This window comes from Odontesthes bonariensis, chromosome 9 (assembly GCF_027942865.1).
Source record: "Odontesthes bonariensis isolate fOdoBon6 chromosome 9, fOdoBon6.hap1, whole genome shotgun sequence".
Lineage (NCBI taxonomy): Eukaryota > Metazoa > Chordata > Actinopteri > Atheriniformes > Atherinopsidae > Odontesthes > Odontesthes bonariensis.
In genome coordinates, this window is record NC_134514.1 from 35480145 (window position 1) to 35505264 (window position 25120).

Here is a 25120-nt window from a genome sequence, read left to right on the forward strand (position 1 = left end):
GTAGTCATTCTCTTTTTAAGCTTCATTAGGGAGGTCTTTCTCAGCCATTATGCAAAACACATGATAGTGACACAGCTATAATTCTTTGTAGAACTCATAATTAAATATAGCATTTTATATTACATATTAGGATATCTGAAAATAGTGTACTTGTACATAAAAAAACTCAATAAAAAATAAATGATAAAAAAACTATTTTTTTTTTCAATGTTAAATTCAGTATTTTTCCACTTCATCATATCAGGCTTCAGTTACAGAATGTGTGAGGTGCCAACATTTTTACAGCAGAATGTTTATGCTACTGGGCCTTAGTCTGTTTAAGAGCCATGATCACATCAGTACATTGATATTTTGATGTGTTTTCCTCTTTTGCTGTAGGTTTTCCATCAACTGACAGAAAATTAAGGGAATAACAAAGTAAATTGCGAGCTTGGCTATAACACAAAGTGTTGTGATCACGTAGCGGACTGAACTACATGTCAACTACAAGCTGAATAATGACAGTTTAAAATTAACTATCTTGTTTCTTGACCTATCAGGTTTCAATTTCTTTGTCAGATTTTTCAATTGAAGTCTATTGTTACTTTTCAGAAAGTGCTTGTTTATGCTTTGGCTTATAAAGTAAAATAGAAGAAAGTGAAAATCATGAAACATCCCTTAGTTATGCTGCTATAGGCCTAGACTGCTGGGGGACCTCTAATGATGCAGTGAGTATCTTTCCTCGTTCTGTTCTCTTTACTCATGTGCATATGACATTCTGTTTGTCTTTAACTTGTACTTCTTTTTCTCAGCAGGTGTGCCTGGCTTGATGTTTTGGTGTTTGTTGATCCCTCTTTCCTGTCCTCTCAACCCCCCAACTGGCAGAGGCAGATGGCCACCTTTCCTAGGTCTAGTTTTGCTGGAAGTTTCTTACTGATAAAAGAGAGTTTTGCTCTCCACTGTTGCCTCATTTACCATTATATGACTTGGACTAATTTAAATTTTAAGGAATTTGATTTTATTGGAATAGGATTACCATGAATTGAATTGTAATGGACTTGAGTGCCTTGAGTTGTTGTTGGGATTTGGCATTACATGCATGTACAAACCTACAAACACTGTGTTCTCTCTTCCCAGGGGTCAAATACCATTTTTGACATTTAGCCAACAGTAAAGTGGCTCCTCTGTTTTTTTGTCCGTAGCTAGTAAGCATTCAGTGATTTCTTTGTTAATATGTTAACTATTATGGTTTTACACAGTAATGTAGTAACGTTGTCTCATGGTAATGATAACTAAAGCCTATGGTACATGATTTTAGCCATGTCATGCAAAGAAAGCCAGCATCAGTTTATTTGAAATCCCTCTGTTTACATATTAAAAGTCATCAAACACTAAATAAAAAGGACAAATTTGGAAAATGTATCTGAATCTGTACGCAAAAACTCTGCAAGTATACTTATCATGATTTTTTTCTAATTAAGAACATATTCAATATCAGAACATTGATGCATTCAAACACTTGGATGTATGTGCACAGTTTTACACAGAGATATACCCTCCATCAGCGAACCCATTTTCTCACAGTGGAAGCTGCAGGACATCAACCAACAACAAACAGCGCTCCTTGAATGAACTGTGACATGGTGTCCCTCCACCCGTACAGCACTGCCTTCCACCCCCCCCCCCCCCCCCACACACACACACACACACACACACACACCTCTCTATCTTCTGTCTTCCGGGAACACTAATAGGCTCCATGCAGAGAAATGTGACCGATTGAATCATCCTCCCCCTAGAGCTTGAAGCTGCATATTGCAGTAGAGTAAAGTGCCACACACTCAGTCTGGCTCCCACACCAAGAAAACTTCTCTGGAGTGACACTTTTTCTACTTTTTGCTTGGCAGTCTTTCAGGATTTTAAACCCCATTCTTAAAGGAACTTGGCATTTCCATTTGCCTTAACAACTTTTCAGTTTAGAAGACCTCAAACCCAATCTTAGGTGAACCGATCAGTGGGCCTCCTTTTAGCCCTGACTGCAGCTTAAGGTGAGTACAAACTCTAGTGTGTTATGGCTTGCCAGGGGTAAGGCGCTGACACATGGGCAATTAATGATCTGATCCATCTTGTGAATTTGTTAGAGGTGAGGTTAGTTTAACAAAGTAATATAAAAAAAGATTTATTCGATGATATCAATTATGCAAACTTTATAGGTTCTAATCTTTACAATAACTGGCGTAAAGAAAGACCATCGTATTTTGTTTAGTCATTCAGTCTTTTTAATCAGATAACTATTTCTACAATTTGTAGTTAAACTGACTATGGTCAATCAACCAACAAGCTTGGTCTGAAGTGCATCTGAAGGTCAAAACAATATGTTCCTTTTTATCACTACAATTATATAAGTTAATATACATCTTGTGTTTTGTATTTCTGATTAAATTGCTGTATGATAAAGTCGGAATAGAACAAAAGAATATCTGCTGAATAAATGTTGCATAAACTTCTCTTCACACCTCCAAATTAGAGATGAACACACTTTTCTTTTTAGTTGTCCCCTTTATGTTTATGTAACCAGAGATTTCTTAATGATGCCTAAAAAAAGCCTTGTGAAATTGTCAGTTGTAAAAGATTATCACAGTAAAGATTACATTTTTCATTTGCCTTGGTGCCTCTTCAGAGCAGCTAAAGAAAGTATAATGGAAGTTCTCAACTCACATGATTTGATTGAATGTCTTAATTAACTTATTGACATTATACAAATTAATGTTATGGTTTCCAAACGTGTTGTGTTTGGTCACTTTGTCATAAATTACTTATATGCATATCTTTATCAATTGAATTGAAGAAAAATCCCTTTGGTAACTCAAACCCATGGAATGGAATGGAATTTAAGATTATATGTTATCTGTTGGTTTCTTTAGCAAGGCCATGCTTTATGACATGGGATTTTATTAATACCATTGAATTGAACTAGACTTGAATGGATTGAATTGGATTGAATTCTAATTGGATTTTGATGAGCTGGATTGAATTGGTCCCAATTGGCCTCGAATGAAGGCAAAGGTCTTTATTTGAATAAAACCTTGGAGAACCAGGCCTCTATTAGAATCAGGCCTTTTGCAAAGACAGGCACTTATTTCAAATTCTCAATGTTATTGGTGTGACTTGTCATATTTTTCTGCAATGTCTTATTTCAATGCCTCAGAACAAAATTTTTCCTTGAACTATTGTGTTGGATTGTGGAGCGAGATTAAACAGTCAGAAAGTTAAATTAACAAAATGCCCAACAGGCTATGGAACTATACGCTTGACAAGCTGTGACTACACACTTAACACTTCCTGCATCCTCTCAAATTAATGTCCATTCTGAGTCATACAATATGTGTACTATACACTATTCTTATTCAGTCACTGTAACATTAGAGTCTTTTTTTTTAATTTGGGCTTCTGAAGTCGCGAAGAATATGTGATCCTTTCCACGTCGTACAGCTCCAAAACTCCAAAACTAGCTCCAAAAACCCAGGTTATTATATGATGGATGTTCATTTTTGAACATACATTATACATTTGATGGCTGCTGTTAATGAAGTTTGTAACAAGTATATGTTATCTCTACCAACAAATCTTTATGGGAGTTCAACTAGTAAAACTATGTTAAAGATAGCATTGTTAATTCATTCATTTTAACTGATACAGAATTGAATTCCTGTTTTGATTTGAAAAGATACAGTATTTGAAATTAATTTCCATGCTTTATCTGTGAAGTGCCCTGAGATAACTGTTGTTGCATATTGGGGCTACATATATATATATACACACATGTTTATGTATAATGTATATATCTTGAATTTCATTGAATAGAAAAAGAACTCGCATTTATTCAAACTCGGTATGTAACTGGTCAATATCAAGACAACTATTTCAGATCAACAGTAGCAATTCTGTTGTTGGAATCAACAACACTGATTGTAAGTTCATTTAAAGCGGAGAGCTTAGCTTATCAACCAAGAAAGCAGAAGTCGCTGGAACAAAAGAGAGTACATCAAAAGGACCCCAGCCAAAAACCTTCTCTCAACTTCTGCTCCAAATTCTTGGTGAACACACACTAAAATCAGCTTGAAGCTGTCTAAAGATTCCAGATCTGGAAAGTAGTGAGTGAGGCTCAGAAACTGCAGAGCAAGCTGAAATATCAGGATTTTCCAATCCATATCTTCGAGGACTATTGCCTTGAAATGCTAGAGCAATGTTCTATGTAAGACATCATGAGGTTGCTTTTAAAACTTGAGGTTTTTACTTGCCCAAGCTGTTTATATTGACCAAATGAGAAAAGAGACAGTGACCTATATCTTTTAAGGAGGCCAAAGACTGGATCACAATGTCTCCATAGTTTTGGAATCTGACTATTTTTGTCAGCCATGAGAATGTTGGAATGAAGCCTGCGGTAAATGAGGTAACTACAGTTTTAATCTGTGTCATAGCTGGTTTACTGTAGATATGGACACCTTGGGTGCTGTGTATTGGCTGTGCGAGGTTTTGTTCAGTGATTTTTCATACTTGTTGATATTAAGACACTGAGCCATGTGTCTTAATTTCACCTCTGGGAGGTGGAAATACCTGGAGTCAAAATGGATAGAGCGATATAGGTGGATGAACAATGCCCAACTGTACAATGGACACTTCAGGTTCAGTTTAGACTAGACTGATATCAGGTATGGGGTTTTGAGCTGAGTGGAGGTGACCACATTGTTCCACATGTGACATACATTTGTTGGTTCATTTTATAATCCTTGTATATGGGTGCATGCAATTTCTCCAACCCCATCCCCATTCTTTCTGCCTCTCTCTGCAGTCATTTGCTTCTTTCCACTCCCCCTTTCTCCCTATACATGACAGCTCTACAGTCTACTCAACTATTTGAATTTGTTTAAGTATGACCAGTATAAGGAAGGCTTTAGAGGATATTTCTGAATGCAGCACGATCATGGTTCACCTACAACAGCTCAAAAAGGACAATTTTTAGTCAGGAAACCCATCTCTGCAATAGAGCAATTCATAGCTCGAAAAGAAGATAGATCATCCTAAATTTGATAACAGGACCAGAGCTCACAATCATGTATAATTCATAAATGACAGAACGGTGGTAGATCCTTTTGATCACTTTATTATAGGCAAAGATTTTATCAGTGTTAAATCAGTATTCAATCCGGGACCTGGTCCAGGTTTGGCTAAAAAACCTTTGTAGGTATACATTTCTCACAAGTAAATCATTATCGTTTTTCTCCAATGTGCACCATACTTACACCCAATGTTCCCTCTAAGCTGCGCACCTGCGCAATCGCGCACAATCTCAGCGAACAAGAAAATCTATGCAGAAATAGCACAAAATAAAATCACCATAAACGGATTAATTCATATCTAATACTAGACCTAATCTAATCTAATTAATTAGACCAATAATGTGTTTTTCTGTACCATTTTTCAATATAATGCACTGAGTGACAGGTGTTCAGCCAATGATACGATACGATTTACTTACGCTATGCAGCCAATCAGAGCATTGATAGTGCTTGCATCTATTCAATTCAATTAATTTTTATTTATATAGCGCCAAATACAACAAATGTCATCTCAAGGCACTTAGATAATACAGTCCAATTCAAGCAATGTTCCAATTAGAGGGAACATTGCTTGCACACACACAGATTTTTTTCAACAAGACAATAGAGCACTCCCCAAAATCAAATCTTGTCACTATTATCGAATTGTAATATCATGCTTTAACCTCTCTAGAGGTATCTGTGTATATAAACCTCAAAAAACTTAGAAACAATGTAGGTTGATCTCCATCCCCTTATCCCATTTCCCAAACTGCAACCTCTAGATTCCTCTACTCAAATCCTCTATTAGTCCTTCCCACCAGAGATGCAAGCAGAGGAGTCAAGGACAAATTTAAGGACAGAGAAGCTGAGGTGAGATGCATTTGACAAACTGAGACATCCCTGGTTCAGAGCATCATTTAAAGCGACATCAACTAAATATGATGCGCAACACTGCATCTTCTAACAACTGTTTAGCTGAAAATTAATACTTTAATTATTTCTGTCAGATGAGCATTGCATATAATTGTGAGTAAGTAGAAATTAACTTTTATTTGAGGCATCCTTCAAATTATTCTTGCTGTGATCAATTTGCAAGTCACAAGCATGAGGACAGAGGAGAAAAGAGACAGCTAGCAGAATTTAGAGAAATTCAATGAGCCTCATATTCCTAGCAGGGGATCACTATACCCAGATAGCAAAACTCTTTTGGCCCATACCTGACATGTTCATCCGGCCCACATACAGCATGGGCTGATGGCACTTGGGCGGTCCGCTCATGTTTGCCAAAAGTGGGCCACAACCAAGTCATCACAATGCCAGGTGTCAACCAAAAACATACCAAATAAACCAGCACTCAACTGGATGTGGGCCACTGTACAAAACTCTTTTGGCCATATCTGGCCCACACCTGACATGTTCATCCGGCCTACATACAGCATGGAATGATGGCACTTGGGCGGTCCGCTCATGTTTGCCAAAAGTGGGCCACAACCAAGCCATCACAATGCCAGATGTCAACCAAAAACAGACCAAATAAACCAGCACTCAACCGGATGTGGGCCACTGTGCATTTTAATTCTGTCCAGAACTGGTTTACACTCTATGACCTTGACTAACCTGCACACTTAGGGAGTCACAACCATGATAAAATGGTATGTCAAATATGAAAACATAGAATAATGGTCTTGATTTTGTGGCTACATGCCATTATGGTACCCCCAGATACTGTTTGAATGGTGGCATGCAGTGGTCCAGTCTTGTTGGGACTCATCTTGGGTTCTAAGATGAGGAAACCTACAAAAGCATTACTAAAAAGCATTACTGTGGTTACTGTTTTACAATCCCAAATCCTATCATTCTTTCAGTAAATGATTCTCTGGAAACAAAAAACATATTTGGACATTAGGGGCCTTTGTCACAAACTTGAAAAGAGCCAAAATATCCTTAAATACAGATTTGTTACAAAAAATAAAGGAAGATGATGAAAATGAAAATGCATCTGATCCAGATCCTAAACTCTACAAAGAGCGCTTAAACATAGAATAATGGTCTTGATTTTGTGGCTACGTGCCATTGTGGTACCCCCAGATACTGTTTGAATGGTGGCATGCAGTGATCCAGTCTTGTTGGGACTCATCTTGGGGTCTAAGATGAGGAAACCTACTGAAAAATTGAAGAAATGACCAAAGACGAGAAACATTTGGTATGATTTTTTATTTCTATAACTTAAAAAATAAAATGGCAATACAAAACAAAATCTAGGCCAAAGGAACAGAGTTGTTGACCTACAAAAATCCAAATCCGTCTTGTGGCCCTTTAGGAAATACACAAAAGAACAAATTTAGTTGACTCAATAAAGCATTACAGTGGTTACTGTTTTACAATCCCAAATCCTATCATTCTTTCAGTAAATGATTTTCTGGAAACAAAAAACAAAAGTTGGACATTAGGGGCCTTTGTCACAAACTTGAAAAGAGCCAAAATATCCTTAAATACAGACTTGTTACAAAAAATAAAGGAAGATGATGAAAAAGAAAATGCATCTGATCCAGATCCTAATCTCTACAAAGAGCGCTTAAGGCTACAGATCACTTTGATCTTACACCTACAAATAAGAAAAAAAATAAAAAAAATTGTGATAAAAGCTGGAAAAATCTTGGCCTGTCAGTCCACAGCTGGAGCAACCACAAGATTAATCACAAATATTACATCTAGCTCAGAAGAATTTATATTGACCTTGTGAGGATCAATTAAATATTTGCAAAATTTCTGAGAGGCTTCTTAATGTCTGCAAGATGTGAATGCAGAACTACATACTATATCATACTCATCACAGAGACCTGATGTACTCCAGAGGTACAGTGATTCGAGAGATGCTTGGGTACAAGATGAACAATACAATTAGCAGTAAGAGGCAGTATCCCACATGGATAAGTTGGGAAGCCAAGATCAAGACAACATGGAGAGGAGTTACAACCATCACATGAGCATAAAGGTGCAATGAATAACGAACTAACTAAGAAATGCAGCAAACTGTTCATTGGTGAGGCACCACAATGAGAATTAACAACACTAAAAAAAGCATACTGGAGAAACCTCACATAACACCGATGCTCTGTGGCCAGTGGATCTGAGAACTGACCACAGCAATATCCCAGAACTAGAACTGATGGCCATCACCTCAGTAGACAACCAAGAAAGAGTCCCAAGTATGTGGGATTGGAATGCACTAGGCCCTGAAGTGATACAGACCATTTCCGATTGAGTGCTGTACACATGGTTACTGGGATACTGGGAACTCTATAACATTAACACAATACTAAGAAATTTCATCAAGAACCCTAACGACAAGCCTAAAGGACAATTCAAAGCCACTAGTTATTATCAAGTGCAGTATCTACCTAAACCTCCTTAGCCAGATTATCCCAAAGAGTTTATATGGCGACTGATTCGGAAGCGGATCCTCCTCTGTATGGATCAAACAGGATGCCAGGACAGAATGTGACATTAACTCACTAATCCATCTCAACAGGTTATGCAATCAGCACATTGGAATTTCATTCTAACAAGAGAAATATAGTTGAATGGTATCAAGAAGAGGCGATATGATCACAACTAAATAGGGTTGAACTATTAGAGGGCAGATGGCAACCACGAAGAGGCTGTTAGGAAGTCAGCCACAGCTGAGTACCTACAAAGAGTAAGTCAGGTTCTGAAGCATCAGCTGACTGGTAGGAACAAAATCCGAGCCATCAATACATGTGCCCTGCCAGTTATCACTTTCCCTGCAAGCATAAAAAACGGGCCAAAAGAAGAGGTAGAAGCCACTAACACTAAAACAAGAAAACTCCTCAACAGGCATGGTGGGTTTCATCCAACCAAGGAAAGATGGTTTGAATACAGTAAACATTTGGCTTTTCACAACAAAAAATAATAACAAAGGTTGTCTCAGTTTGCAGCTATATTGGTCAAGTTTTGGGTGAAGTTGATGAAGTGATACTGCTTGTCCTTGAACACACCAAGTAGATCCCTCCTCACTCCACGACATATCACACACCAACCTCATGCACTAAATCATCTTCGAAAAAAACAAGAAACACAATGCCAGCAAAATCAATAAATTGTAAATATTGTTAATAAGTGTTCTTTTTTGTGGTTGAAATAAGTTTCATTTTATTTTTAATCTAGATTTTTAAAAATGCTTTCTGGCCAGATGTCTGACACTGTTTTCCACTGGTCAGTGTGTCAATGTCTGGTTTGAGTCTTGGGTTGTTGCAATCTGTAAAATAGCATGGAGGTTGTCATCTGGGATGCATGATCTGCGCTTGATCTTGTTTGAATTCATTATTGATAACATCTATTTGCACATATACATGCTCCACATACATGGCAAAGCTAAAGTGCTATGTTCTAAAGTCGGAGAGGCGCCATTCAAACTCATTAAATTAACTGGCTCATCTTGGTAGCTACCCAAGCACATGAATAATCACCAAGAACTAAGGTTAAGATACTCTGACAAACAGAAAAGTGGACAAGAGTGTTCTGTCCTCTGGGACTTCCACATGTGAAGTTTGCGCAGGAAAGCTGTAATCATGTCGGACAACTGCATGATGACTTGTTTGTTTTCCTTGCAGCCTCACTGAGTTGGGCGAGGTGGTCAGTTGTACATAACATAGCAAAATCCCACAGTCAATTTGGATCTAACAGTTCAGGCAAGGGCTTTACTTAACTGTGCATTAATAGGGCAATTTCTTCAATTTAAATTAAAATTAAAAAATTGGGTTGAGCACTGCACTCCTGCTCAGTCATCTTTACTTTGTTACGGTTTGATATGGTATAGAATGTCTCCAGACTCCGAGCTTACCTCCTGGAAAAACAGCTGGAATTGGCAGTGATTTAGGCCACACGCCTGAATGAAGTTAACTGATTACATGACCTCAGTCATTAACTCATCCAGTTTAAGAACCTTTCCAAACAGAGCTTCTTGGTGGATAATGCAATAATATATGATTAGAGGTGTGTAGCAATTATTCTTTCGCATTTTCTCCTTCATTGGTCCAACCAAGCCTGTTTTTTCTCCATACATTGCAGGTGCACCATCAGTAGTTAGCCCCACCAACTTTTGCCAAGGTAAGTTATTTTTATTTACGGACTTCTCTACTGCTTCGAAAATGTCCCACCTCGTTGTTGTCCCATGCATGGCACCAAAAGCTCCTCAGTAATAGAGAAGTCCACCTTCATGCCTTTTATAAAAATGAAAAGATGAACAGTATCAGTGTTGTCTGTGTTTTCATCAACAGCTAATGAAAAAGCCAAATAGTCTCTTTCGGCCAGCTGTGTTGTCAAATTTCCTGCTAGTTCCTTAACTCAATCTGGAATGGTGTTTCTTGACAAACTGACATTTTTAAAAGTCTGATTGAGGCAGACCTACTCACACACCTTTAGCATGCAGCACTTCAAAAATGCACCCTCTGAATAACATTTTGAAGCTCGGGGATGTTCTTCAGTCACAGTAAAGCTAGCTTCCAATGCTGCATCGTTTTTGACTGTGGCTTTTCTGAACATATTTTGATGCAATTGCAGTCAGCCTTTTAATTCTTAGACAATTTTTGAAAGTTAACATCCTTGTTTAAACTGTGTTCGATGTCAAAATGCCATCGTATATTGTATTCCTTCACAACCGACACTGCCTCATAATACAAAGTATATACATACCATTTTTCTCCTTGAAGCCCGATCATGTATTCACTTTCCCATCTTTTCATTTTCTCATTGCCTTCTTTCCGCATTGATTTTTCTCTTCTTGGACATCTTGCCAATATTTGTAGATACACTATATTGCCAAAAGTGTTCGCTCATCTGCCTTTACACGCATATGAACTTAAGTGACATCCCATTCTTAATCCATAGGGTTTAATATGTCGTGGGCCCACCCTATAACAGCTTCAACACTTCTGGGAAAGCTTTTCACAAAGTTTAGGAGTGTGTTTATGGGAATTTTTGACCCAGCTCTGTCATTTTACGTGGCCTACCACTTCGTTGCTGAATTGCTGTCGTTCCCAATTGCTTCCACTTTGTGACAATACCTCTGACAGTTGACTGTGGAATATTTAGTAGCGAGGAAATTTCATGACTGGACTTGTTGCAAAGGTGGCATCCTCTCATGGTACCACGCTGGAATTCACTGAGCTCCTGAGAGCAAAACATTCTTTCACAGATGTTTGTAGAAGCAGTCTGCATGCCCAGGTGCTTGAATTTATACACCTGTGGCCATGGGAGTGATTGGAACACCTGAATTTAATTATTTGGATGGGTGACTGAATATAATAGTGCATTTCTCAACCACCTGGTTAAAAACTGACGTCGAAACACGACACTAATGGTTTGCTGTAATTTTGCAGGTGAAAAATATTGAGATGCTTAATGGGAGATGTAGTTTATGACCAACGTACACTTTTCAGAATATAGTTTTGTTTTAACACAATCATATGTCTCACAGGCTAGTTTGACATATGTGATCTAGACTAATGAATTGGTGATGGCTAGTTAACCAGACTAGTGGTTAAAAGTTGGTGACAAACTACCGAAGACTGAATATTGGTACCATTGGGGATTTGTACAAAAAATTTAAACAGGAAAATGCATTTTGCCATATTTAAGAGGTTAATATGAGAACATTGTGATCAATGTCACACTTATCTGTTCAGTACAGAGCTGGACATGGTCCATTGTGCTTCGCTGAAAATAAATGCCTGTACCAATACTTCTGCAGCTAAATGCTGTTACTGCTGAAGATGATATAGACAATCATATGTTTTTAAGTATTGCTGCCAGTGACTATGTGAAGCTTTCTGAAATTTCACATCTCTTCTTATATCTAAAAATAAAAAATTGGTACCAGTTTTTAAAGTTTTGGAAGTTTATTTTCAACTTTGTATATTCCCACAAAATCTGTTTGTCCTGCTTCTTGTCTTAAAACTAAGCAACCATAAGGTAACCCAATCCTAACTCCACATGTGTATTTAATACAAAGTTTGATTCTGATTATTTATCTTTTCACATTCACCTTTATTCTCATGGCCTGTTTTTTGACGAACTGATAGAGAGACAGTTTACAGAGGATATGCAACATCTTGCTGAAACACTGAATGGCCTAAGCTTCCTTAAGAAGAGTCTGTTATCCAGGTGAACAGCCATTCTCTTTTGTCCTCCACCACCTCCAAAGCTAGTATTTGGTTTATACCTACTCCCTTTAAAATCCGCAATAATCTCCTTCGTGTAGTTCACATTCAAAGTTCCCAGACCATACCTCAAAGTGGTCAACAAGCTCTGACTCTTGTCCATCACTGATAAACACTCCAATTACAAAGTCATCTGAATATTTCTGGAGATGACATGACTCTGAGTTGTACTTGAAACCTGAAAATTAGAAACTGAAGAGAAACAGAGACAATACTACCTCTTATTATGCTGCAGTCCACCTTCTTAGATGTACAACCCTTAGATCTCACAAACTGTTTCACTACTGTGGTCTGTGGAAGAATACACCTCTATTTCCTGGAGCTTTTCTCATAAAAGTGCAGGCTGAATTTAATCAAAAGCACTTGAGAAAGCAAAGGCCATGATCCTTACAGTGCTGCCTGTTTTTGTCCAGATGAGATTGGATTCACTGAAGTGTGTATATGATAGCATCTCCACTTCAAACCCTAGGCAAGCAAACTGTAGTGGGTTTTGAAAGCTGTTCACCTATTTACATTTAATTTAATTCAGTTCAATTCAATTTTATTTATATCGTGCCAAATTACAACAAATGTCATCTCACGGCACATAATCAGACATAATCCAATTCAAGCCAGTTAGAATCCAATTCAAAAACAGTGGTCATCTGCCTCGACCGGCTGGGGTTTGAGAGGACAGGAAAGAGGGGACAACAAACACCATAACACCAGACCAGGGATAGAGAAACAAAAGTTAATGACAAAAAGTAATGCTTTATATACATAGAAAAAAAAGAGAACAGATTGTGGAAAGGTGTATCATGGGAGGTCCCCCAGCAATCTAGACCTATAGCAGCAAAACTATGGGATGTTTCATGGTCACCTGACCCATACCAAACTAAAAGATTTGTTAAAAAAGGAACATTTTAAGTCTAATCTTAAAGATGGCGAGGGTGTCTGCTTCCCAGACGTATACTGACAAAGTGGTTCCACAAGAGAGGGGCCTGATAACTGAAGGCTCTGCCTCCCATTCTACTTTTAGAAACTCTGGGAACCTCAAGTAGACCTGCAGTCTGAGAGCGCAGTGCTCTTTGAACAGAGAGCCAGTGAAGAGAAGCTAAAACTCAATCTCTCCTGCTAGTTCTCATCAGAAACCTGGCTGCAGCATTTTGGACCAACTGGAGGCTTTTCAGAGAATTTTTTGAGCAGTCCAGTAATACAATTACAGTAGTTTAATCTTGATGCAACAAATGCATTGACCATTTTTTTGCATCACTCTGAAACACATTGTTCGGAATTTTGTCAATATTATGAAGGTGAAAGAAGGCAGTTCTGGAAACACATGTGCCTCAAAGGATATATTCTGGTCAAAAATAACTCCAAGGTTCCTTACTGTAGTACTAGAAGTCAAGGAAATGCCATCTAGAGTAAGTACATAATGAGACAGTTTATCTCTGAAGTTCTCAGCTCCAAAGACAACAACTTTAGTTTTGTCTGAATTTAGAAGCAGAAAATTCTGAGTCATCCAGGTCTTTATGTCTTTAAGACATGCTTGTAGTCTAACCAACTGATTGGTTTCATCTGGTTTAATAAATAAATACAACTGAGTATCATCAGCATAGCAATGGAAGTTTATGCCATGCTGTCTAATAAGCTTGCCTAATGGAAGCATGTATAAAGTAGAAAGAATGGTCCAAGCACAAAACCCTGTGGAACTCCATAACTTACTCTGGTGTGCAAGGAAGATTCGTCGTTTACAAGAACAAACTGGAATCTATCAGATAAATATGATTTAAACCAGCCTGATGCAGCTCCGTTAATCCCAATAACATGTTAAAGACTTTTGAAATAGAATGTCGTAACTGATTGTATCAAATAAAGCACCGAGATCCAACAGGACAAGCATAGACACAAGTCTGATATCAGAGGCTCAGATGAGTTCATCGGTAACTTTCACTAGTGCTGTGTCTGTGCTATGATGCAAACATGGCTCAACAGAGCCCGAACTCTTCGTCAGCCTGGCTACAGTGCTGAAAAGAAACCTGTGATTATTCTTATTCTCTTCAATCATTTATGAATAGTAAGCAGTTCTAGCTTTACGAAGGGCTTTCCTATATGCTATGCGACAAATTGAGACACCTCTAAATTAGAGGAATGACATTTTCTTTCCAATTTCACACAATAAATAGAAGAGGTTTTTGTGATTTCCACTTTGCGTGGAAAAACTGAGATTCAGAGATTCAAAAGTGCTGAAACTTATCTTGGGCCTAGGACTGATTAGTAACCCTGATCTGAAGATGCCTGCCACTCCTCCTACTCTGCCTGTGGCTCGAGGAATGTGAAAATTAAATAGCTAGAGGGAGTTGATTCATTAATGCTGACATGATCCTCTTGCTGCAGCCAGGTTTCTGCATGACAAATTTATATCAATATGATGATCGCAAATAGTCATTCACTAACAGAGACTTAGAAAGGGGATATCTAATATTCAGCAAACCACATTTAATAGTTTGATGTTTTTGTTCAGTTAAAGTTTTTGTCGTCATTTCTTGAAGGCTCTCCTGATTTGTTCGTCTTCTGTTTATTGATATATTTAATTTGGGGGATCTAGGAGCAGACACAGTCATTATGGGTTTGGGGGGTTAGCAGCTGCACAGGAGTGTGTAAGACTGTAACTCTACGTCTTGGTCTCAACCCTGGGTTGTCATTTTTTTGAATGACTAATAAATTCTGCCATAATTCATAATTCTAGATACGAGAGCTGCTCCTTACTAAGTGGGATGGGTGCCGTCTGTCCTAATCAGACCAGTTTTCCCCAGAAAGATTTCTAATTATCTATTTAGCCCACATTTTTGGCTGGACACCATCTAGACAACCAGCGATTGAAGGAGGACATGCGACTAAACATGTCATCACTGGTCAGATTTGGCAGGGGTCCAGAGAAAACTACGGAGTCTGGCATTGTTTTGGCAAAATTACACACTGATGTAACATTAATTTTAGTGACCACCGATTGGCGTAACAAGGTGTCATTACCGTTGACGTGAATAACTATTTTGCTGTATTTATGCTTGTCCTATTATTATATATTTATGCTCATGTGTTACATGAACTTACTTACAGTTAATTGGCTTTGTCCAGACTTCAATCAATCAGATCTCCCTTATTCTCAAAGCCTATTTTAATCCCTGACCACAAATCCTTCATGTTTTTCTGAAGTTTGTTTTCCAACCTTTTTCTGTGCACATCCTTCCTCTATCTTTAATTTCAACTGTCTGTGCACACTACACTGTAACTCCCTTGTCCCTCCCTTGTCCTGTTCTTGTGATGATAGTCTCTATAAAGAAGCTGATACAGTTTGTCACACAGAATCATGGTAATGATATAATCTCTATAGCTTGCATTCCAGTCTGTGACTTAAAAGCATCCCCGTAGATTGTCTTTAGCTTCCACTACCTCAAAGTCTGTTTGTGTGGTCACAGGTTGCCACTGGACATAGTTGAAGGTGAGGAGAAACTTATGGTTTGATGGTATTTTTCCTAAATGGATGTAGGGCAGTGGGACTGTATGCATCTCTTACATATGTATAGAATAAATCCAATTTTCACTTTCTCTAGTGGAAAAGTTTACAAATTGTTGAAAAGTTGGAAGAGTAGAAGAGACGGAAATGTATTAGATATCTCCAGAAATCGCCATGAATGTGTTGGAATGTGGTGGTTGTAGCCTAACACTGATGAGCTGTCGACGTCACAGACAGTGTCAGCAGCAGCAGCTCCAGGTAAGATATGCAACTCCACCAGAATAACACAGGTGAACTTCCTTGGCAAATGATGTGGATGAAAACTCCCAGCTAACTGTTATATGTCTAAGATACAGACATTATCATGTCCGGGACTACACCATCTGTTTTTAACAATCACTACAATACCTCTATCTTTGTTTTTTATGCTTTTTCTGCCCATACAGTCTCTGGATAGGGAGACATAGGAGTCAGAGTACTGTGCAGCAATGTCCCAGTGAAACACAATATTGCATTTTTCATATTCTTGCTATCTTCGCATGAGCACTCCAAGCTAGTCCATTCTATTTGCTAGCAATCCCAGATTCTCCATGATGATCAAAGGAAGAGATTATTTAAATTTTCTCTACTTCTTTTTATTTCCGTCCTTTGCCTGGACTCCATGGCATTGCCTTTTCACCGACTTGGGGATTTGGGGACTTATTCTTGGCATTAGTTGGAAATCAACTGCAATATGTGATGTATGAGGTTAAAACCCGTTAAGCAGGGTAGCATCAGAACCAGCAGATGAAAATCTCTCAAAAATGTTTTGTGGAAGAAGATTAGTGGAAAACCTCAGTACATATACAGAATACTCATAACAAGACTGGAACTGCTGCAACCTGCTGCCACTATAGTGTGTTGCATTCTAGAAAATTATTGCTCCAAGGAATAGTGCAAACACTGACTAAACAGAAGTGACTAAATATTTCAAATGAGTTTTCTTGTCATTAAAGCCCTAATTCACTTTATTTTCATTTTAATTTAAAAAGCATGTCAAATTCTAAAGAGGCTTTAAAAAGACAAGGTGCTTACATTTATTAATTTCATTGTTTGTATATATGTATGTATATATATGTATATATGTTTTGTATATATATATATGTATGTGTGTGTGTATATATTTTGTAACTGCTGAACAAGAAGAGTTCAGAGCCATGATCCATGTGGGACAAGCTCCCTGCAGATTAAAGACACATTCCTACTCTGCATGTCGCTATGTTGCTCATACCGATTCCCAACTGAGAGCTGCTCTAATCTCCTGGCAACAATATTGACATAGAAATAGAAACGCTGTCTGCCTATTAGGACTGCTAGTGCATACACCTGCTACAGAGTTTCTCCACAAACATACAGTCATGTAAAAATTAAGTACACTCTCTTTCAAGTGTAAGGTTTCACATATCAGGGCACAGAAAATCATCTGGTCCTTACCAAGTCTTAATAGTAAGTAATTACAACCTGAGATAAACTGCAACATATGACATATTACACTGTGTAATTATCTATTTCACAAAAACTAATTCAAAATGTAGGAGCAATAAACGCAAAAATAAGTACGCCTTGTGATTTATTTGCTCGTACAACCACTAATAGCATCAATAACTTGAAGTAATGGGTGTATGATGTTAACAATCTCTCACATCGTTGTGGAGACATTTCAGCCCACTCTTACATAGCTGCTTAAGTTACCTGAGGTTTGCAGGCAACATCCTATTAAAGCATTTCAGTTGGGTTGAGTCTTGACTTTGAACCATTGCAACATCTTGATTATTTTCTTTTTCAGCCTTTCTGTGTAGACATGCTGGTGTAATTAGGGACATTTTCCTGTTAGATAAGCCAGCTTCAGATAAGCTTTCGCTGTCAGACAGATGGTCTCATTTTAAACTCATTTTAAAAATGATGGTATACAGAGGAAGTATTGCTTGACTTAATAACTGCCTGATGCCCAGATCCTGTGGCTATAAAACAAGTTCAAATCACTGTAACTCCAAAATGTTTGGAAATTTATAACCTAACTTTAGAACCTCTCAAAGAGTGATGGGCAGCAACAGTTGCTTTTCTAAGACATTTCTCTGATTTGCATTGTGATAACACACCTGAATGTTGCAGGCAAGCCAACTCCCAAAACTACCACTTTTATAGAAGTGGTCACATTTACTGATGAATTCAAGTTAATTTTATTCCAGGCACCTGAATGCTCTTTTTACCCTCGTAATTCCTAAGGAATCAGTAAGGATGTACTTTGTTTTACACACACTGCTTCTTCTGCAAATTGGTTTTGTTATTGTTATGTAAATAATGACAAGGCAAGGTGCATTATTTCATATGTTGTTGTTGTTCTGAGGTTCTATTTGTAAGACTGGAAAGAACCATATATACATGTATGTATATAAGTATATATACTTTATATATACATATATACAATTATAATCAATTACTGTCTATCAAATAGTTAATAACAATCCATAACAAGACATTTCAGTCCAAACAAAAAATCTGACCTGAGAACTACAAAACAGTCTACTACTCCTGGGTTGCACTTTTGACTTATTTGCTCCAAGGAGATAAAGTCTTCCCTTGCAGAGTAAGGGTAATCATAGCAAGGGTGAAAGTTTGTGCCACTAATATCTTCTGTTATTCTAAATTTCATTTCAGAGTAATTTTCATCCTCACTTACCCTGCTTGACATCTATCTGGAACCATGACAACCAAATCCAATAGCAGTGTTCTGGGTGGCAAGGCTCCGTCCTCTCTTCTCTTGTCCTCTCCACCTCGTCAACGTCTCGTCACAAAAGATGGACACTGTACAGTTCGTCCCCCTCCCTGCCCCTCAGGCTCATGGCACAGGGCCTGGAGTAGAACCTGGCTGCTGGCCCTGCTGGACTTGTGGGGACTTTTGCTGAGTCTGCGCTGGAGATGGGTTCTCTTGGCCTTCTGTGCTTCCTTCCTTGCCCATTGGCTGTTGTTTGCCTGCCTGTGGTACTTGCTGGCCCATCTAAATGGAGACCTCGCTGTGCAAGATCATGATGCACCACCACAAGGTCATGTGGTTTGCGTGAAACACATCACAAGCTTCACGGCTGCATTTTCCTTCTCTCTGGAGACACAGTTGACCATTGGTTATGGCACCATGTTCCCAAGTGGGGACTGTCCCAGTGCCATAGCACTGCTAGCTGTGCAGATGCTGTTGGGGCTTATGCTGGAAGCATTCATCACAGGTACAACTTTCTAAAACCTCAGTAACTCTAAAGACAGTCTCCATGCTAAATTTAATTGATATGCATTGGTGGTCATACTAGACGCAAAACAAAAGCTCATTTTGTCACACAGAAAACATGTTACATTTATAGAGTGCTGAATTGTGGATTGTTTATAGCTTCAATCTTGTTGCATTAATGGTGGTAACAAAGGTCTATGAAGAATGTAGAAACTATAAAACAGTAATGCTTAAATTAATAGCTGTTGTTTTTTTAAGTGGGGTTGTGTGATGTACCTATTAGTAGTTCGTACCTAGCCTGCAGTCGGCAGCAGTCAGAGCAGAGTTTAGAGTAGCTGGGAGGAATTCTCATGGGGCGCCAAGCAAACAGTTTGGACAAAAGAATCATCAAATCAAATTTATTTATATAGCACATTTCATGTACAAACAATTCAAAGTGCTTTACATAAAATAAAAGCATTGCAGCAGGGAGTGGAAGAAGCATTAAAATACATAAAAGAATATAAAGAGAAAGAAATAAAATAATTTTAATTTTTTTAAAAACAAGCAACAGTCCAGATAAGTTAAAAGATATTGTGCAGATTTCATGCATAGACACATGAGAACAGAAATGTTTTTAACCTGGATTTAAAAATGTCTCCATTTGGTGAAAGTTTAATCTCCACTGGCAGTTTGTTCCACTTGCTTGCAGCATAACATCTAAATGCTGCTTCTCCATGTTTAGTCTGGACTCTGGACTGGACCAGCTGACCTGAGTCCTTGGATCTAAGAGCACTGCTGGGTTTATATTCTCTGAACATATCACAGATGTATTTTGGGCCTAAACCGTTCTGGGATTTGTAAACCATCAGCAGACTTTAAAATCTATTCTGTGACTAACTGGAAGCCAGAGTAAAGATTTTAAAACTGCTGTGTTACATTTGCTGTTTCCATGTAAATTGGAATACTGAATAAATTGCAAAGAGAAGAATGCATTGACTGGTTGCACAGATGGTAGTTACATAAAAGGTTAAGTAAACAATGTGAACTCACAAAATGTAAAGATTCACCACTCTTATTTTCCAAATTAAAGACATTAGTTCACATTTCTTTCTTATAATCTTATTACTTGCTCACTAAAGAAAAAGTCTGAGAGCCATTCCATGGTGATTTCTCCGACTCTTTTTCTTTAACTTTGATGTTGATGTGCTCACTTCACATGTGAACCATAGATTGTAAAAACGATGGACGACGCAATACCACTTCCTAACACTGTGCAGTTTTGGCAATCTGACCTAATGGACACAGTCATGAGTTTTGGAGCCAGAGTTTGGGCAGTAGGGATTAGGGGTTGGACACCCCCCCGAACAGCAGTTGACAGCTTGTTAAAATGCAGTAAATACAACCATGTAATTCTTCTTAAAACAACCACATAACTGAGTATGCCACATTGCTGAACATTTACGAATAAATCAGTGGTGTAGTCTACCTTTTTGAGGTGGGTATACTGTATAGCGGCCCAGCTGCGGAGCGCCTGCAGCCGGCGTCCCGCCGAGAGATCACGGCGCCGGTCCTCCCGTGGCGGCCGCTTCCAGCGGTGTTTCGGGCTCGCCGGGACCCAGTTTGGTGGCCTGCTCGGGAGGATCGGTACCGTGATCTCTCGGCGGGACGCCGGCTGCAGGGGCTCCGCAGCTGGGCCGCGGCTCCGTTTCAGCTGCGGGGCGCCTGTGGTTGGTGTCCTGCCGAGAGATCGCGGCGCCGGTCCTCCCAAGCGGGTCGTCGGGCTGGGTCCTGGTGGGCCTGGGGTGCCGCTGGAGGCGGCCGTCATCCAGACGGAACTCCTGCAGAAGGCGGTGATTTAATTTTTTTATTTTATTTTGTCAGGGACCATGTGCAAAGTACATTAATTACAAAGTAAAGAGATGACCTGCACCAGATTGTAGCTTAGAAGCTAATTTCCATCTGCAGTCCCATCTGCATGTCACAGACAGCGCCTGTCCATCTGTCTCCACGTCACTGTCGTCCAGAATCTCAACGCTGATAGGCTGTCTGGCGCGAATATTTCGCCAAAGTTGGATTTTTTGAACTCGCGCGAATCGCATATTTTCACTCGCGCGGCGGCCACCGCATCACCGCACCGCCTCACCGCTCCTCACCGCGCCTCACCGCGCCGCCCCACCGCGTCTCATCGCGCCGCCGGCTCGAATCCGCGTCTAATCGCGTCTTTGCATTGACTTTGTATGTAATCGCGTCGCCCGACCGCGTCTGGTGTGAACGCACCGTTAGGCTAACAAAGACACAATGTCAGCATTTGGATATATGGATCTCGGCATTTTATCAAAACATGAATGCCAACATTCACAGTTCGGCATTCAACATGTTAAGCAGCTGGTCATGAACTGTGTTAAATTTTCATTTTAACACCCCCTTTTTTTAAAAAAAATCCCGGGGGAAAACCCCCCTGACCCCCGTTAAAAATTATTTTCATGTCTGGGCTACAGCCCCGAATGTTTGCTCAAGCTACAGACGCCCCTGCTGAGAGTCACCCGTGTTCTGCGATTGTACTTCTTGTAATAACTTAATAAAGAGCCGTTCGGCAACCGCCGGTCTCAGAGCCTCCGTGAAGTCATTATAATATGTTCACGAAAGTTAGACAACGTGTTAATAAATCACTACCATACCTGTCAACGGCCATGGAAAAGTGTGCCCTGGAAATGCAAACTCTCGGGTTGAGATGATGAGATGATAATTCCATAATCCGATCAGAATGGTGAGAACATGGAGAACATATTGTATCAGCCCATTCCAGATGTACAATGACTTTTCGTAGAAGCCTCGACTTTACAAAGTCCTTTCCTTAGCCACTAAGCACCTACGTACGCACCCCATGATAGATTTTTGTTTTGGCTGACAGCGAGACATAAAAAACGCGTCTGATTGGTTGGAGATTGACTGACTGCCGCAATTTCCGAATGAATGCAATTCTGAAGTGTTGTCGTTGTATTGTTAAATTATAACAAGGCTTCCATGATAAGTGGTAGTTGATGAAACGTGGCTGTGCTATTCTAAATATTGAAAAACGAATTTTAGGTGGGTATACTGAGCATTTTAGGTGGGTATACGGAAATCCCCCCAAAAAAGAGGTGGGTATACGCCGTATACCTGCGTTCAACGTAGACTACACCACTGGATAAATCATCTCTCTTTTGCTCAGTCTGTGCTTTAGCTAGGGCTAGGCTATCTGATGCAAGGGGAGTAGCTTCCAGTTAGCAATATAGCACCTTTTAGCAAATCATTTAGATGATCAGTCTTTGCTATTCTTGTCACATCAATTATATAACAATAATATCACAGTATGGAAATTAAATATCTCCTTTTGACATTTCAGCATAAGATTCCCCATTTGAGAATGATATAAACTGAAGTTTTAATGATGGGTTACGTCCACAGTACACTTGTAGCAGACACTAAAGTGAAATATATAAGCCCTTTATTCACTATGATAAAGATAACATGCCAGCAAAATTTTCATGAAAATACATTTTATGTTTTATGTAACAGAACCAAAACTCTCTATTTAGGATTCCAGTAAGTGTAAAAATAAAGTAAGAGGACAGGTAGGGTTTTTATTTTTTTTAAATGTTTTTATTCTCATGGCATTCATGATCATTTTCTTCTGAAAAGCATCTAGAGGTGTCACAATACATTACAACAATAGTTAGTTTTTTTTCCCTAAAGCATTGGGGACAGTGAGAGGACCAGTTCTACAGCTGTGTGGACTCCTCAATGTTGTCACTGGGTGGCTCCGAGCTCACAGTTTGATTGCTTCTGTAATCACATGTCAAAAATTTATAATAAAAAACATCTATAGTTAACTGAGTTTTACATACCGTAAACTTATTATAAGGTCTGCTCTGCAGCTCCATGGCCTGGAAATCACATTGCTTTAAGAACAAAGAAGTACAGAAAAAGTGCAGAGAGTTTTTGGTACTGTGGGGACTACACAGTGGTGTGGTGGTTAGCACCGTCGCCTCACAGCAAGGGGGTTCCAGGTTCGAATTCTGGTCGGTTGTTTTCCCTGTGTATACATGGGCTCTCTCTGGGTACTCTGGCTTCCTCCTACGGTCCAAAAACATGCATCATAGGTTAATTGGTGCCTCGAAGTTGTCTCTCGGAGTGAGTGTGAGTGTGCATGGTTGTGTGTCTCATTTGTCTCTGTGTGGCCTGTGATGGACTGTTGATGATCGACCAGTCCCTGCTCTTTGCCGAATGACAGCTGGGATATTGGATATCACCCTAACACTAAAATATTTTATAAAAACTAAATCTTTAACGAAGTATAAATGCTACACATTTGATCTCAGTATTTAAGTTGAGGATGTTGGTTCAGAAAAACTCAAGAGGTACGTTTAAAGTCCAGTAGTTAAAAAGTGTCCAAAATTACATTTACTTCTAACTGCACCTGAAAAACATTTCCTTTAAAATATCTATACTAAAATAATACTCTGTATTAGAACCTGCAAAAGTCTGGATTGTCATTACAGATCATTTATTTCGTCTCAAATTCAGCCCTCCGTTGATAGTGATAGAAAAATCACTGTTTTGTTTCTTCAGTTTCACACAGTGAACAGTCATTTTATCATGGATCAGGCGGCATAGTTCAGTTTAACAGCTAAAGTCACATTCACTATCTGAAAAAAAACACGATCAGAGAACTGACCTGTGCCGTGTTAGTGGCAGCACAATTTACTGCAGGCAGGATTTTCAGTTCTCTCAGCATTTTATTCATTTTAGCATTTTATTCAAATTCACTTTGATTTGGTCAGTGACTTAACATCTTTCCCTGTTATCGTGTGTTAGTATCAAAGTTATATGTACTTCTTGTCTAGTTAAATGTTATTAAATGTTCATGTCCCCAATGTTTTTCATTAGGGATCTTTATATCTTTCAAATCTCTCTTTATACTACCTGCTCTTCATATGAAAGAAGGTGGTCTCTGTATTTTGCGGGGAAGAAGTATCAAATGATGCTTAAAATGCCCATTTTTATGTGAGTACACACAATATCTGAAGAGGAGAGCCTGAGTTAACAATGAAAGATCATCATTGTTGTAGTGCCTGTTATCTCTGAATGGAGGCTTAAGTTATGTACAGCCAACTAACACAAACATTGCTTAACTTGCTTTGTAATGCACCCATCAGGTATCTTATGATTAAAGTCAGAGTTTTGGTGTCACAAAGGTAAGCTCGCTAGATCACCATAGTATTTTAGGTTGAATGACGACGATGACGTCATCCCAGTAGAAAGCCCCCGATAAGCCCCCCATAGCCCCCAATAACAACAACAAGCCAGCTCTGAGCTAAAAGTACGCGTTCACTCATTCATTCGTCTTAAAGTATTGGTTAAATAAAGACAGATAATGCCTTATTTAGAGGCTGTATTGGCTCTGCCCCGTTATATGGATATATGCGGATCTCGAGTGATCTAAATAGCGTCCTTTGGACGCTGACTTTCACCAAACTGTTATAGGAGAGTAGATGAACATATTTTATGCCAGAAATAAAGTCCAGATTTTAAAAAAACAACTTCCCCTTTATATATCAAGTTCATGTGCAACTGTTATGACATAAACAGCAAGCATATATAATTTTATTACTTTGCACAGCTAACTATTTTTGTCTGCAGGTCTATCTATCTGAAGTCATAATTTTGGCTTTTTGTCAAACAGATTTTTGTTCACACCTGTCCATTCAAACAACCTGCTCTTCTAATGAATGAACTGTTCAGCAGTCAGTGAGTTTTTGGTAGAAGAAGCACTAAACTAAGTGTAAAACACTTCTTTTTAAGGAACATACACAAAGTATAGACTGAAAAGTCTAGTTTAAGAAAGAAAGATAAGAACCACCATCGTAGTACATGTTATCTGTGATTTCACTGTTAGGCTTTGTTGAGCCACCTAACAAATACGAAACCTAGCTGTGTTAAACTTGTTATGTAGTAGCATTACTTCCCTTCTTGCTTGTCAACTCAAAATTACCATCAAAAACAGCACCGTGTGGTATTA

At 38.8% G+C, this 25120-nt stretch overlaps 1 protein-coding gene across 2 annotated transcripts in view; it reads left to right on the top strand.

Moving 5' to 3' along the window:
* Nucleotides 1-1821: 1821 nt before the first annotated feature.
* The window catches only part of kcnj13 (potassium inwardly rectifying channel subfamily J member 13), a 41548-nt gene continuing 18249 nt past the window's right edge, over nt 1822-25120 (top strand). Inside the window, exons 1-3 of one of the 2 annotated variants that reach the window (XM_075474147.1) lie at nt 1822-2027; nt 10173-10211; nt 18516-19078. In XM_075474147.1, the coding sequence (XP_075330262.1) occupies nt 18562-19078 (517 nt within the window). In that variant the 5' untranslated portion in view covers nt 1822-2027; nt 10173-10211; nt 18516-18561. The remainder of the gene's footprint in view (nt 2028-10172; nt 10212-18515; nt 19079-25120) is intronic. The other variant, XM_075474148.1, reaches the window with a different exon arrangement.